At 36.2% G+C, this 16,639-nt stretch overlaps 1 protein-coding gene across 6 annotated transcripts in view; it reads left to right on the top strand.

Annotated features, from left to right (window-relative positions):
* The window catches only part of LOC126843804 (polypyrimidine tract-binding protein 1), a 158,859-nt gene that overhangs the window by 49,834 nt on the left and 92,386 nt on the right, over nucleotides 1–16,639 (top strand). For 3 of the 6 annotated variants that reach the window (XM_050581593.1, XM_050581595.1, XM_050581591.1), the window contains one exon: nucleotides 16,194–16,406. Coding sequence is in view for 1 of the 6 variants with exons in the window: in XM_050581595.1 (XP_050437552.1) it covers nucleotides 16,320–16,406 (87 nt within the window). In the remaining 5 variants the exon portion in view is untranslated. Of the gene's footprint in view, nucleotides 1–715; nucleotides 1,076–16,193; nucleotides 16,407–16,639 lie in introns of those variants that run through there. The other 3 variants (XM_050581594.1, XM_050581592.1, XM_050581596.1) reach the window with 3 other exon arrangements.

Raw genomic sequence — 16,639 nt, 5'->3', positions numbered from 1 at the left:
TCCCAAAACGTTATAAACTTGGGGTTTTTGAACGTTAACGTTAACGAAAATGTTAACTGGTCGATAAACAGTTTTGATATAATAAACGTGTACGGTAATGAACAATTAAAAACAGTTCAATATATTTTGACCCTTCGATGTCTAATTTTTTTTTTTATATAGATTAGATTGTCATACATTTTTCGGAAAATAAGTTATAAAGTGTATATCTAAAAAAATACGTTTATAATATGTTGTGGATAGCAATTTCATCAATAAAACTATAATTAGGCTTCAATCAAATCCAACGTATTTATTTCTGACAAAATAAACAAAATAAAAATAAACACTGCGTTTCTGCTACAACGGGCACTGAAGAGTAAAGATAGGTGTATGGTTAATCATAAAATTGTAATAAAACAAAACCGACCGGGTCGTAATTACTTTAGTGAATCGCCTTGTTTAGTTGAAAAATATATTTAAAATAAACGAAAGTTAATACGAAATATTGAGAAAAAAAAATATAATAATTTTCAAGATACCAACTGATTCATAAATTAGTAGTTTACACCGAATCACCCTGTATACGTCTACGCGCGGCACATCTGCCGTGTGTACGTCGGCCGGTGGTGGGGGGTTCCGTTGTAGGTTGCCGCCGCCGTGAAATTATCGGGTAGGGGGTAGGGTGTGTGCAGTGTGTATATGTATGTGTATGTATATGTGTGTGTGTGTGTCTGCTGTGTGCTGTCCGTCGTGTAGCCGCCGAGTGCTGCGTGTGCGTCCGTCTGTTGCTGCCGTCGGTTATTTTTTTTATTTGAAAATATCATCCGCGTTCGTGTTGTGCGCGAATTTCCCTAGACCGTGTACCACCCCTGACCGGTAAGAACAGAAACCGTCTTCGCCCGGTAGTTTGCGATTTCGTCGTGCCCAAAACCCTCTTGGTCCAGTCGCAAAATGCCGTGACGGGCCCCTGTACCTATTATAATACCGAAGAAAAAAAACGTGGATCGCCGTCCTCAGTCCAGGCTCTACAAGTGTGCGCAGTTGCGGTGGTCCGCCGCCGCCATAGGTGCGTTGTCCGTGTCTCGTGGCCGCAGTAAGTAAGTACCGCCGACAACGAATAATAAAATATAAAGTCTCGTTTTTTCGGGGAATTCAGAGTCCACGGAATTCCGCGGTACAAACTTGTAAGACATTCACACACACACACACACACAATATCGCATCTTTATATAAAGTTGTGCAAGCTGCTACAACGGAAAATTTGGGTTTTTTTCTCGGTTAAGGCTACAGGTCTGTCGCTATAGTTTGTATCTCTACAAAACTGTCTACCCAATCAACGCCTCTGCAATAAAGTTGTGTCGGAATTTAATTTTTGCGGTTAAAAATAAAGAATACCGCGACATTTTTTAAATACTGCGCAGGTAGTCGTTGAATGTTTGTATTTTGATAATTAAGCATAAGAAATCTAGAATGCCTCGATTCGAGAACATAATTACTGTTAAGCGGGGATGACACCCGTTAAAAAATAATAAACCGCCACATTTTGTGCTGTAGCATTAAAAAATTAATAAAACGAGTAAGACAAAATTGTATAAAATCAAAGCTTTATCATTTGAGAGCAGGTTAAATGTGTCCTTATCGCTGGGATCCGAAAAAGGAGGAAGATTATTTTGGGAAAACTTGGCGAGACGCACAAGTGCGTGTGGGAACGGCCATTTTTCCACCTTTTTTTTTTTTTTTGGTAATATTTCCCGGCGAAAAAACCCACTATCGTTTTATTGAAATCGTCACGGAAAATCGTCACAGACACGCGACTAGTATGTGTGTGTATGCATGTATGTGTTTTGTTTTTTTCTCAAGGGGAGAAAAAATAATTAACCCTATGGACGAGCGCGACAGTCGACATTAATAAAACTAGTCCGTTAAAGAAAAAAAAAGCACACACACACATTCCAAGCTTTTTTTTACTCACTACACGATGATGATATATATATATATATATATATATATAATAAAGTGGAATCGGGCAGGCAAATTGTTGTTATTAATTTGTTTTTTTTCTCCGAGTCATTCGGCGTTAATGCAAAGCGGTTTAAATATTATGCAGCGTTGCAATAAATTTAACAATAACAATATTATGTGCACACATGTGCGACGTTCCCGGGCAAGAGTGCATTGGCTGCGTCGTAAACAACCTTAAGGCGGCCAATCGTGATTGCGCGCCATAATCGTAACGTTTCTTTAGAAACACACACCCTATATATCCTGTACAGGTATATAGGATGTTGCACGGAGAGACAAAAAAAAAGGTATTCTCTCTCTCGCTGCATGTCTTTAATACTTACACAGGAGTGTGAATTCCCTAAAAAAAAATGTCCAGGAGGGAATTTAAGTCTCTCTCTCTAATTGATTTTTTATTATTATCATGTCTTGTAATAGCAAAAAAAAAAACCATACACGGGTGACAGCTAATGGTTATTTTTTTCCGCGAAGAGGATAGGTCTACAACGTTAACGATATTGCAATAATATACAAGGTTTACCAAGGTGAACCATTAAGTACACAACCGTGTATTTAGTGTTTTCTTTATAATTTACCTGATAAAAAACGAAATAGTCGGCCCATCCCGACAGCGTTTTTTTTTTTTATGATTTCTCATATAATTATTTATTATCGTGTACTCGTTTTCAAAGTGTCCAACAAACAGTATTACGTTCAGTTTGGTATTCGACGGAACAGCTGAACTCCCGGAGGGAATAACCTCCTCCCCGCTAGGGCCGCTTGTGTGCTCTTTGTGTTCGCCGCTAAATTATTTACCGTGGTGTAACCCAGGGCCGAGTGTGCGATACAATATTAATGGGGTTTTATTTTTACATTATGTATGTATATGCAGAGTTAAAAATCATTTTTATTATTTTTTTAAATTGCCTTAAATAAAATTGTAATCTGGCGACCAATCGAAGGTAGACTACAATTTTTTGTAATAACAACAATAATCAGTGCAATGACTGTTAAAATTCGTTTGTGCTGGGTCGAGATTACTAGCAAAACAAGTTATTTTCAAATAGGTTCTATCGGCTGTATAAAAGTCTTGTTTAACATTGAAGACGTCCATCCCCACCCATGACTTTAGGACGAATGCATTGGCGCTTCATTTAAAAGGTTTAAACGAATGTACATCATGTGTGCAATCTCTCACGGGTATTTATTATAATATGTATAATAGTGGTATTCACGTGAGTCCAGTTTTCGCTGACCTTTCGGAGACTACTCTACTCTGCTCTACTCTATCGACTATCTGTAAAATACATTTTTTATAAATAAAATACACAAATCTAGTTAGAAAGCCGAGTGGTGTCGACCATTACGGTGGTGTAACGCTCGAATTTCATATTGCAAGAAATCCTAATCCCTAAGGACCGAGCGGGGTGTGAACTGTTGTCTATATAGTGGATATTATACGATGAATGATGGTTAACTTTACCGTGCACGGTAATCCCTAAACGGGAGATACGTTAGGTTGATAGAAACCGTCCAGTCGTTTATGTCCACTCGTAAATTTATTATAATATGAAATATATTATTTGGCTTTGTTGTCCGAAATTACCTAATTATTAAAAACCAAGTAAGTCACAAGCCCAGGAAGCTGTTTTCGCTGTTTGCCGTGGTCCAGTGGAAAATATAATGTTACACTTGCGTCTTTTGTGTGTGCTCAGTATTACCACCACCAAGACGGTACCGTACACTTGGACAGTGCTTCTGACTAGTAGAGATAGGGAGGGGAGAGGATAATTTCCACCCCGCTGGATCCGCGGACCGTCGGCTCTTCTGTCGGAATTCGTTAATATTTAAGACAAAAATATATATATTTGATTTTCTGAGGCAAACAGCGAACGAACCGCTAGAATTTTTGATATGACATTTATTATTATTTAAATAATATATACCGGTCGCATCCGTCCGTCCGGCCAAGCGTTCTCGAGTGGTGGAAAATCAATTTCTTCGATTGCCGCCGCCGTGTTTGTTCCTCAAGAGCAGCCAACAGCGGTGTAGGTTTAGGTCAGGATAGGTCTGGACAATATTATTTTAACGAAATTGGTTTTTGTGTTGCCTCGCTCCTTTGTCGTCCCGTCAAATACCATTTAGCAGAGGCGGCGGATACGACGTAGAATTTAATTATTTCAATTATTAAAAAACAAATAGTAAAAAAAATAAAACGGTCTTTCGCCAAAAGTAATTTCTTAAATAAACACTATTTTTTTTTTTTTTGTATTTTTTGGAAGAACGAGCTGCAAGCCTCGTCTCCGGCGGTACACTAATAACGTTTGCCGGAATAACGTTAATTATTCTATTATATATTTTACTCGTTAAGTCAATTGGGGATATTTTTTTAAAAACTTTTTAACCGAAGTATTACACACAACTGCGTATGTGTGTGTGTATGCAACACTGTTTTTGTGTGTGTACACTACACTACAATACAATGAATTGTTATTATTTTATTCACGGTCAGACGTCGCCTGTCGTCTCAGTCTCGCACATAGATCTTTGATTTTTTTTTTTAAACAGTGGCCGAACGGTGTGCTTTGCCTTGTGTAAACGGTTTATTTTTTCACCGACCGATGATGCACACGAGCCTGCATGGCACAGTTCCATCTTGGTAACGTCATATCGCCTCTCGGCCAGGGGTTATTTTTCTAATTAGTTTGTATAATTATATAATATATGTACGTTCGACTGTGTGTTATATATATATTAGATTTATGTGCCACAAAACGTCCGGAAACTGTGCACGCCCGTGTTCTCGCCAGACCAGAGGAAAACACGGAAAATCGATTACTCAAACCCTGCACTGGCAACGGCGACGTTAATTACCATTGTCGTGTATTATACCATTCGGTTTGCCCGTTTGGTGGTCAGATAGGAGAAAGGGCTCTCTTCCCTGTTCCCCTGACCACCGTCCTCTCCTTCCCCCCAAAAACCGCGGCCTCGTCTTTCTGGGTAGCATCGCGTTTACTCTGTCCGACAACGACAGTTAACTATATAATATTATGTTCTCCTGCCAAACCGGTTGTTTGAAATCGGTTGAACTTTGTCTATGAAAGTATAAAAAAAGAATAATTAAAAAAAAAAAGTCCAATATCTTTTGGTGGACATATTGACTGGGCAAAAATGGTAACCTTTTCCCTAATAAAACAAAAATATATATAAAATTACATAGTATACCCTTAAAAACATCCAAGTGTTTTTATTATAAAATACTAAATATGTGTGCCTATGCAGATTATGTATTTTGTTTAAGACTACAAAAACATAAACACAGAATAATGTACAAAATAAAATAATGTAATGATGTACCAACGTTAAAAAACCGTACGCCAATAACTGCTGTTAATCGCGTTCACGTTCTGCGGATGTATTTATTTGTTATTGCTTTTATTTTTACATGTGTTTTATTGCCAAGAACGCCAGTGCCCCTTCGATCGTTTCGATCGCTCTCGACGAGTGCGCATTTTTTTCTGTGTGGGATAATGTTTTTTTTTTCGAGCTTCTCATTATTTTAACAGTTTTTCGATCGCCGCAGCACGTTCGACGACCAATGTTATATATTATATGTTATGAATATTTCATTTTACTCGGTTAGGTTAGGTTAGATTATTTTTAACGGTCCTGGACCGTGTCTTAACGCTGAAACTCGAGCCAAACGGCCCATTACGCACACATGGCCCCCCATCGGACGTGCACCTCTCCAGATTACCCCGTCGACGACCGGCCAATACCCGGATGACGTCATCTCACATATTGTTGTTTTTTAATATTATCATTGTTTTTGTTGTTGTTGGTACGGGCAAAAAAAAAAACCACGCCAAACTGCCTCGTGCAACTGATGAAATCTCCGACCGGCAGTAAAGTCGGGGCTTGGGTCGTTGTCACGGATTTTGCTCATCACGTTGTTCGTTTCATAATATTATTACAAAAACAGTTTATAGGCTTGTGTGCCCGTGGAAAAGGACGAGAAAGTATGTACACATATATATATAGGGTTGGGGGAAAAATCGAAACGAAAAAGTTTCACGATAAAACGTGTTTTACCTACCGCGTGTGTTACAAAACGATCGTGACACTATGTCGTTTGGGCGAAGGAGAGGGCAAACTTCAAAACCAGAACAAATAGATTTTGGCTTCAATAAACAACGAACGATGCAAAAAAAATATATATATATATTATTGTACCTAGCACAAGAGCACAACAACTAATATAGGATGTATGAAAATCCTAGAGCGTTAGAGTAAAACACTTCAGAAAGAGAGAGAAAAATGGAGTTTGGCACCGTGTAAATAAATAAATAAATTCTCATATCAAGGCTGCGTATGGAAAGCATACGGAAGTTACTCTTAAGGGGTGGGGGGAGGAGGTGTCGTCTTCCTTTCGCGGATTATAATATATATATATATTATAAGGGTTAGTGCACACTTGTTATAAGTCCAACTCTTTGATACCAATAGATAGAAAATTGAATGCGCTATATTTTTTCTTTTAAAGTTCTTTAAATTTCAAATTTATATTTGTTGTGATATTTAAATTTACTACAATGAAAACTTTGTAGTACAATATTATTAAAAGTAAAAAAATGTAATTTGCTCTCCTGGACAATTTCTATTTTGGGACTTTTAACAAACAAGTGTACAATAAGCTATATATTCTGTGTTAACAATGTTAAAGTGTATTCGATTTAACCGTCTACTACTCGGAATCCTGACACTTGCTGTTTGAATTGTCAATGAATTCACCTGTGCCGCGTGTCCCATGTAATTCTGATTGGCCATTAATTCACAAAATATGTACCTAATAATTATTGTTTCTCGTGTGATTTGGGAGAGTCTGTCTCTTTGACATCGTCACGACCGACCACCAGAGAGACCTATTAAGTAATGGACTGCGTTGTCACTTGTGTGCAGTTACTTTTCAATTTCTGTTTACGCGTGGACGACGTAATCCTACTGTTGGGGAGGGGGATGCACAGCTGAGTAATTAGGTCTTGGGTAAAAATAACATACAATAGCCGGGAGACGTTTTTCACGAGGAAGTAATCTTAATTTTGTCGACAATGTTTGTTTATCGTCGTCCACCCGGACTGATCTTTCTGATCCTGGCTTTTTGGTTGATTTCCAAAAAAAAAAAATAATCTTCAGATAATATAGCGACGACGATTAATAGGACCAAAATAGGAACGGCGTTAACCTCGGCTGAGAGTAGTCATCATCGGTCTGTATACATTTATAAAATCAAAACATAATCAAAAATGCAGTCGGCCCGAGTTTGGTCGTTGTAAATCCAGGAAGTGCGCGCTGCAAAGTTAACGGTTTGATTCGGGATTTCCGTTCTTAGAATCTCGGGTTTTCCGCTTAGGGGCCGACTTATACAGAAGCAACTAGCGTTTCCCGGCCGTGGTGCAGGTGCAGAACGGGCGGGGATTTAACAGGAACGTTCTTACCAGGAAGCGATTTGGCGGTGTTGTAAAGAACTGTTGTTTACCGAAGAACGTTGAATAAAATATATATTTTATATTAAATAAATAAGCAACGGGTAGTAATAAAATGTAATATTGTTTACACGGAATAAAGTATATAATATAAGGTAACTTATTTGGGCGCTGTCGAGTGGGCCCCGATAAACCGTATAAACTTAAGTCAAGTAGTGGCTGCCATGCATTGCAGTTTATGCACATTGGATATCGTTATTATGCCGTTTTAATGATATATATATATATATACTCTCTGTGCAATTAAATAATAATCGTTTTCAATCATTCGCCGTGGGTTTTATATTGCGAACCACCGGGCTATAAAACCGGCAGGGTTTACGATTTCGCGCCGTTTGTTTGATAATTGAATAATACAATATTTACTCGGAATACTTACGGGCGAACAAGTGCCCTGGATACTTATTTTCCCGGGACGCTCGTCTTAAACGTTAATAATGCACACGTGCCTAGTTTGTGTGTATGGGTTTTACACCACCGGACCCTTTATCGAATATTTGCTCGGATCAAAAGAAAGAAAGGTAACGACATATTATACTCCATCTTACGGGAATTTGTTTTTAAGATGGTTCGTCCGCACCGTCTGAAAAAGGTTTGGCATTATACATTATGCGAAGAAAACAAAAGAAAGACAGTTTTCGGCTTTGAGATAATAAAAGTATCGGGCGCTTGGTGGGTGATTCTATAAACGTTCTAAAAAACTCTCACTAAAAAATAAATGTAGGTATTTTGATAAGCGTCAATTTTAAGTTTTTCGTTTTTTACTATCCCAAGCCATGTACAGTCATATGGTTTTAATCGGACATGTAAACAGTTAAAATTATATTGCTGACTTGTATGTAACCTAACCTAGCCTTCGTGTCGCAATCCTTATTTCTTTTTTTTTATAATTTGCCATATCTGCGTTTTTTGTTTATTCTTCTCAGCACGTCCCTTCAATTTTCGTCTAGCATTTCTGAGGCTTATTTAATTTGTTAATTAAAAAATTGGACTCTAAATTAGTAGTAACGTTTTCTAAAAAATGACAAATTCTATTATTCGTCAAACGGGGTTTAGGTACTATTTATCCTAATTGAAACGGTTTATTGGTATTACCGTGTCTTGGGTTAATTAAAAAAATGTCCACGCTCCTTCTCTCGACGAACGGCGCTGTAAAAAATGATTTATGCGCCTCTTGGCCGACCTAACGAGAAAACTGTGTACTGCACAATACATTTGTGTGTACAGACGCGTGCGTATTGGTTTGTGCGCAGTACCGTTCTCTCGCGAGACAAAGTACAGTATCGTAGCCAGTGTTGGGCATTTCTTATTCGACCAAATCGTAAGATTATTTTAACAGTTATTTAGATAAAACAAATTATCCGAATAATGCTCAACTCTGATGACGTGGCACGGTCAAGTCGCTGACCTGCGGGTCGGCTGTCATTATTTGTCTCGGTCGGTAAGTATTGGAAGACGCTGCTTAATTTTTCAAATTTGAACGCCCGACAAAAGTGATTAATCTGGTAGTGTCTTGTAGGTACTACACGTTTAGGCATAAAATGCGCGAGTTGCTGGTATTTAGCGTCGTACTCATACACACACGGGTTATAACGGTATTACAATACCGGTTGTCGGTCGTTTGTGTAATAATAATAATAATAATAATAATATTAATAATATATACCCGCAGTCATTAATCACGGTCGGTCGACGAGCAAAAAAAAAATCCAACCGACGAATGATAATAATTCATTTTATTCCAAGCAGACGCTGTATGTATAATAATAATATATTGTAATAAAATATAATAATATTAGTAATATTATATTATCTTGTTATTACGACGGCGGTGGCAACGCAAAGTCAGTCGGTAAGAGTTCTTGAATATGCAATTCTTCTAAAACTTCTGAGAAGTTGTGCGTATCAGAGAAGAAATTTCGAACGTTTTCCCAATGCCATCGTTTTTTCAAAAAAAAAAAAAAAGAATATGTTCCGACACAAAGAACACAAGAATAATATAAATGTTATTTTGTCTGCGAATATGTGAAAAACATATTTTGTATTGTTTTCGGTATAATATTATATATGTATGTACATTTCTGTGTAGTGTGTGAGAAATATTGTAAAAATGCACTTTGTATACCGTTTGGTTCTTTTGCGTTTAGCTTGGCGTGTGTACTTATGTATATATTTTATGCGTTTGTGTGTGTGTGTATTCTTAACTTAACTTTCACAAAAAACACTCGAGCAAAGGGTGTTGAATTCAATTACGACAAAACACCTAGGAGAAAAAAACAAATATTGTATATACATAAATGTGTACAAGGGAAGAATAAAATGTATATACGACAAACACAAGAATAATGAGATGATAAAACGGCAATTTAAACATTGTATTTCTTTTTTCTTCAATGCTTATTTTTTTTTCCCGGAGAACGACAACTTTTCAGAACCAACGTTTTTTTTTTTTTTTTTGTATTTTGCCGGCTTATAAAATCGTTTTAAACGTTTATTTTAAAGTTTTTCTGTAATGATTTTCAAAACAATTTCTCATATTTGTTGTTATTATTATTATTTTTGTTCGGGCAAACCGTGCTCTTTTTTTTTTTGCCATCCGCTGTGTTTTCAATATATAAACAATATGGAAACGCGCTTGTCCCAGTTTTTAAACTCAGAAAAAGTCGGCCGGGCTGTTGTAATTAAACGCCGCCAATAATAATGCAAAACAATTTGATATTATGTGTATACAAGCGTTAATAAATATATATTGTTTTTTAAACAAAGTACGTTCAATAATTGCGCAACGTGGTCGAATAATCGTGTGACACTTACGATATTGGATAACGCGACCAGAGAGTTGTTGAACCAATCAATCAAGTCCAAACCCGTTTTGGGGGTTTTCAAAAATACTTTACAACTAGGAAGCATAAACCCAAAGTAAATCAGTTTTTTCTACCGGCTTTTTAGTGGTCCTATATATTTTAGGAAAAACAAATAGCGTTAGATCACATTACGGCGAAATTGACAATTTGTTTTTGACGAATTTTCTTAATGACATAACCGTAGTAGTCCATAGCGATTACTTAAGATTATTTCTATTCCTGAAAAATTGCCAATTTGGCGGATGTACTTTTTTGTACTTGTACAAAAACTAATATTAAAAATATTTCGTAGAACTATTGGAAAATAATATTGTCTAAAAATAGAAAACTATTTGAAAAAACTCTACGAATGTATTCCTAAAAAGACTACCAACTTATTTACCAAAATACGTTTTGTAATAACTTTCTACCAAACTTATAGTTTGATATTCAATAAGGGTTTTAAATTTTAATGGTGGCTTGTGTGGAAAAAAGGATAAAAAAATTAACACACAACGAGTGATACAATTTTTTTCATTATCGAACAAGTTTCTTTTACATTGTGAACACGACGCTGTGAAATAGTTTTATAAGTCCCCCCCTAAAAAAATTGTATGCATATATATACATAGACTTTTAACGACATAAGTGGATTTAAACACATTGACCTTGGTTTTAATCGTTGACCGTTGCATTGATAACGAGTTTTTTTAACGAGTAGTTATTTTATTTTTATTTTACTTAAATGTTTAACATACAAAATGCCCATATTTTTCATTTCACATGACCGACAAGTAGTAGTATTGCAATAGTGTTGTTTAGTTGTAATTCTATATTATGTACAACAAGCCGGTCAGATGGGACAGATATTGTACATCGGTGCGAGTGTGGGATGACTAAATGGGCTGTTCGCACTTGATTCGTGTAAATACATATTAATTGTTAAACGTGAACGGATTTCTTTTTTCTCACAACAGCCGTGGGACTCTACCGTGTCTTTGGTGGAATTTCGCATCTCATCATTGGTGTGAAAAAAAAGAACACTCTTAGCTGTTAGCATAATAATAATATAGGTAATGAAAATTCATATTCAAACTTGTTAAGGTCGAATATTGTTGTGTTGTAGCACAAGTGTAATTTTTTAGTCTGTTTACCTTTGGTTTATGGGTTGGCCCGGAAGCCGTGTCTTCGGATAGTTCGCCGTTGTTTCCCGTTACTCGTTTGTAGGATGTGATTTAAGCGCTATTGTAATAACGATTGTGGGCGCTAGACAAACGGTATAGTATAACGAACCCAGTATGTTTTTTAAACAAAGAACGGCTTTCAACGCCTTTTTCCACCAAGTTATATATATATATATATAGTATCAATTAATAATATTGCTACCGCCGAGAAAAACGTTTTGGTTTTAAAGTATTTCCAACGAAACGAGCTATAGTATATAGTGTATAAATACCAACCATACACTCTAAAGATTTTTCGCTAATTAATTAATCAATCTACTCTCGTTTGGCATTTGAAAAAATCGGTCTTTTTATTCGCCTAGTCCCACACAAATGGGTCTTGTCATCCTAACCATACTTCTCTGTCAGTCACCATCCGTGCATCCCTATGTGCACCCTCTATTCTTTTTAGGCGTATACTGAAATCATCTTGGTGTTTTATTTTATTTTTTATCGACTCCATTCCATTATACTTAATCCTCACTCTCTTCAATCATGTTAATCCACACATTCAACTTGACATTCATCTCAATGGGTACGTTCCATTTTCCTCTGGTTCTCGTTATTCAATGCCTAACGCAGCCACATGTTAATACTTGAAACTAATCACCGTTTAAAATATAACCAAGCCGAAAAATGTAGCCGTTATAACCGCCTGTATTTTTAAAATTTTGAACTCGAACAACTTTAAAAGTAATTATTCAAAACTGGTTATCGACCAGTCAACATAATCAGTAAATTATTCTTCCTTTAAAAATGTAATTAAATCTGTATAAAACAAAGTAATTATTTAGTAATTTTAAAGTAATTAAGCAAAACAAAAATAAATATTAACAAAATTGCAATGTTTTTCAATGGGAACGTTCACCGTGTACTATAAATAACCTGCCAAAGGATCAAGTAAGAAAACTAAATTCATACATTCCCCAAACTAAACTCATTCAGTGCTACACATTTGTTACATTTAAGTTGTATTTAATTGTGATCCGGTTTAACGGGAATTGTCTGGCGTTATTTGACATGATAATTAATAAATGTTAACGTAACAGTGACAGTACATATTATACCGTTTCCCTGTACAATGTAAGCGCTCTTCCGAGTACTTAGTGTATATCATGCTGATGTGTTATGTTGTGCCTTGGCTCGGTCCTGGGACTGATTAATGTTTTTTTTGTTGTACTGTTTTGGCACAACCGCAAAAAACGGTCTCTTACCCGTCAACAAACACCAAAAAATTCGTCGTGGGCGGGGCAGGCGTCTTTTGGCCAAGGCGAGGGTGGAGGAGGATGCTCATCATATCATATCATATTATTATTATTTGTATTATTCGTCGTTCTCACGGGGCAACAGGTGATATAGAGTGGCGTCGTCTTGTATGAAAAAGGGGACGTGTCGGGATGATTTTTTTTTTCTACTCGGGTAGATTCTTTGGATTACACGCGTTATTATTGTTATTATTATTATTACCGGTTTCGACCTCAATCGTTTTGTGGGATGTACATGTTTGGTCGTAAAATAAAAAAACTACATTCTCGGTATACCACCACCAAGCCGGGCGCCCGGGGCAGTAAATATTTGGGTTTTTTTTTATCAAAATCTTGCACGCGAGAGCCGTCTAAGGAATGATGATATAACGGCTACGATGATATTGTTCACTATATAGTAATAATTACAGCACGGGTTCCGCCTCGAAAAAAATCTCCATTCAAACGATAATATATAAAATTATATGCAGTCACAAATTCCCAAGAGAACAAAATTGTGGATTTTTTAAGTATTATTGTTCATAAGATTGTTTGTTCGGTAAATTTGTCCTATTAAAATAAAGCTCAATTCGGCGCCTTTCTGTCATTTGCCATCGATGACTTCTCTGAAATCTTACTTGATTATCCTCTTCCCTTAACTCCGAAAGAATCTTTCTCTTTTATTTTTCTCGCCGCAAGTCTGCTCTCATCTTGAACTCGGGTCACGCACTATAGTTTTTGTGTTTTTACTTATCTATTAATTTGTTTTGTTCCACACTTAATTATAATTTTTGTCTTTTCTTATATTACATAGCTTTTAGATATCTTGTTAACTTGGTATTTACCTTATTGTAACGTTCTTCTAATTATTGTTCATTGTTTAAATAATATTATGCTATAATTGTCGAGCCATCATATTGTTATCATCTAATAAAGGCTATTAAAAAAAATTGTCCTATTGTAGACTGTGAAATGTTAATACAATATAATGGTTTTGTGGTAAAAGCCATAACGACCAATAGTGCGCACCTAAAGGATGACGCAGAGCGTACAGAGTTCGGCTCTGGCAGTTAACCGTGCAGCTGTGTGAAAGTCATCCGGGAGCCAAGATAGTACGTCAAACAGTTTGGTGGGGGGGGGGGGGCAGGGAGGACACTGAAAAACAAATATCATTGAAAACGGCGAAAGCATACTATTGTAAAGAGAGCGATTAAAATATAAATTCAACCGCGTTGTGTGGGTTATAGCAGAGAACGAAACAGTTGAAATAACATTTTTGTATATTTTTATATTTACTTACTATTGAACGATAACGACTACAATATTTAGATGGGTGTGTGTGTGTGTGTTTTCGCGTTGTTTGTGATGTTATGCAAATGATATGTCTGGGATGTTTTTTGACGAGTTAATTACCATTTACAACAACCACCGGAGGCCGGAAACGCATATTGTAAAAACCGAGCTGTGAACCGAAATCACAGACCGACCTGACATGTGTACCGGGAATCCAGGATCTGATCCGGAGCCAATTTTTCCGTGGAAACCTCTCTGTTGGTTAGTTAATCATCTGGGGTTCGCTTGCTCCCGGTTGTGCACGGTGTGTGTTAGAGCTCTGTACAATTATACCAGCCCGGCCCCGTCAATTGTGTTAACGTTAAATCGGCTGTTGTAGTTGCTAAAGAGAAAACGTCTGGAAGTTTACCATCAACCGCTAATGTGTGGTACCTACGGCCAAACTGCTGTGTAACGCCGCCAGGAGAGTTGTGTGCATCTTCTTTGCCCAGCGGAGTAATTTAGCAGCATCGCGTCCTATGCCCGGTTTAACGTTTCCCTTGGAATTGATCTAAAACCCTGGCTAAAGGTATTTATGGTTTTTCCGAAAGCCGGAAAAGCTTCGGCTCGAATCCCGGTCATAAAACATGCACGCCAAAAACCAAAACGTTGCGCCCTCCGTAGGACCTACTTAAGTAATACAATTTGGCTTGCCCAACGTTGAAATATTTGTCGTTTACATTTGGCATATTATTCGAAAATTTTGGGTTTGGGTTTATGGAATTGATAAAGAGACTGTTTAAGTTGGAAATTAGAAGATTTCACGCGATTTTTTTGTTTTTAATTATGAAAGGATTTGTATTGTTGAGTGTTGCAGTTTTAATTTTCAGGTCTTGTTATAATCTTGTACTTTTACTAGAAGATTTCCTTGTAAAAACAAAATCACTGCAAGTGATTGTTTTTTACTATCAGTCATGGCGTAGGCTGTGTTGATATGCTTTCAACAGCGATGGGTAGTCAGTAGTTTGTTGACTAATTCAGTTAGACAAAAAAAAAAGGTATAAAAATATTACGTTTGTAGTATTCATCATCGACAATACATTACAATAGTTAAGTAACTAAAATGTTTAACTTGAAAATTATCAGTTTGATAAATGTTTTACTTGTCATTGCATAAATAATAGTTGTCCGTAAAATCATAATCTTTGTTCATACTATAATAAAATCAAATTACAAACGTTTGGTAAAATGTATCATTGTATTTTTACTGTAAATTTTTTATGAGTGCACGTTTAATAGATTAAATAATTATTATTATTGTTGTGGCACTACACTTAGTAGTGCAACGACCCTAAACGAGGAAGTTTCGATAAATGAGCTAACCCTTGGATACAAGCCAAGTTAATAAAACAAATTATATTTCAGCTTCGACGCAAAATATGAAACACAATGCGTATATTCGTGTGAACAAATCACACTTATGTCCTAAACATTTTTTGTAAAATTTTGGAATTGAAAACGAGTAGTTCAAATGTTTAATAATATTTTAATTAATTGTCAATAAATAAAAACACAACGACGGTGTACATAGATATTATTATGTCTGTCGGGCAAGTTTATTGTAGTATTTTAACTTGTTTTGGACAAAAACCGATTCTCATTCACACGAACCCATCGAGGTAAGAATTGTTGTGTTACAGTATACTACTATGTATTGTAATATTCCCATAGTACAATGTACATTTATTTATAATTGTAAATATACGACTATGTGTTTAATTTTAATGACGATGCCTTTTTTACACAATTAAAATATACAATTGTTGAGTAAAGAAATTACCAACTATAATTTTTTATAATAACGGTGTTAAAAAATTGTATTGGACCTATGTATAAATGATGTGGTTTTTATCAAATTAGACGGGGGACGTTTTTTTTTATAAATTGTAAATTTTGGTCGACCGAACTGACGGTTTGAGTTATTTTGAAAACTAACAACCGTGCGCCGCGTCTACATATTATCATACTTACATTGTAGTATTATATTGCATTTTATTAACAAATGTTTATTGAATTCTGTTTCAGGTACATATACATATATATTGGAGTTCGCGCATGTATAGATAGATAGATAGATAGATATAGCATATCCGAGTATCGTCGCCACCACAACACGACCGCCGATCCGCTGCCCTGCTGCGACCCAGCACGATGAAGTACCCTTTGTTCTCCGAAGAGTCAGACAGCCAGCAGATTGACGACAGCCTACAGCTGTTTTCGTTCAAACGTCGTCTTCAGGTAGTGTCCCGTGTGCACAATAATACTAGTATTAATCGTCTTGCGAATATTCAGATTTGGCAAAAAAAAAAAAAAAAAAACAAGAACCTAAGCCCAAAAAAAATTTGTTTGAGTCGGGTTTTTTTTTGAAAAAAAAAAATAAATGTTTTCTTAAAAAACTCCCAGGATAATGCCAACACTGCCTGTGATGGTATGCCCGTCATCGTTTATTGTATAATGTTATTATCGCCACT

The sequence above is a fragment of the Adelges cooleyi genome, unplaced genomic scaffold (genome assembly GCF_023614345.1).
Source record: "Adelges cooleyi isolate 19-005CV unplaced genomic scaffold, UGA_ACOO_1.1 ACOO_flye_CR_arks_rails_tigmint_CR_PRNA_574, whole genome shotgun sequence".
Taxonomy (NCBI): Eukaryota; Metazoa; Arthropoda; class Insecta; order Hemiptera; family Adelgidae; genus Adelges; species Adelges cooleyi.
This window is presented reverse-complemented; position numbering and strand designations above follow the sequence as displayed.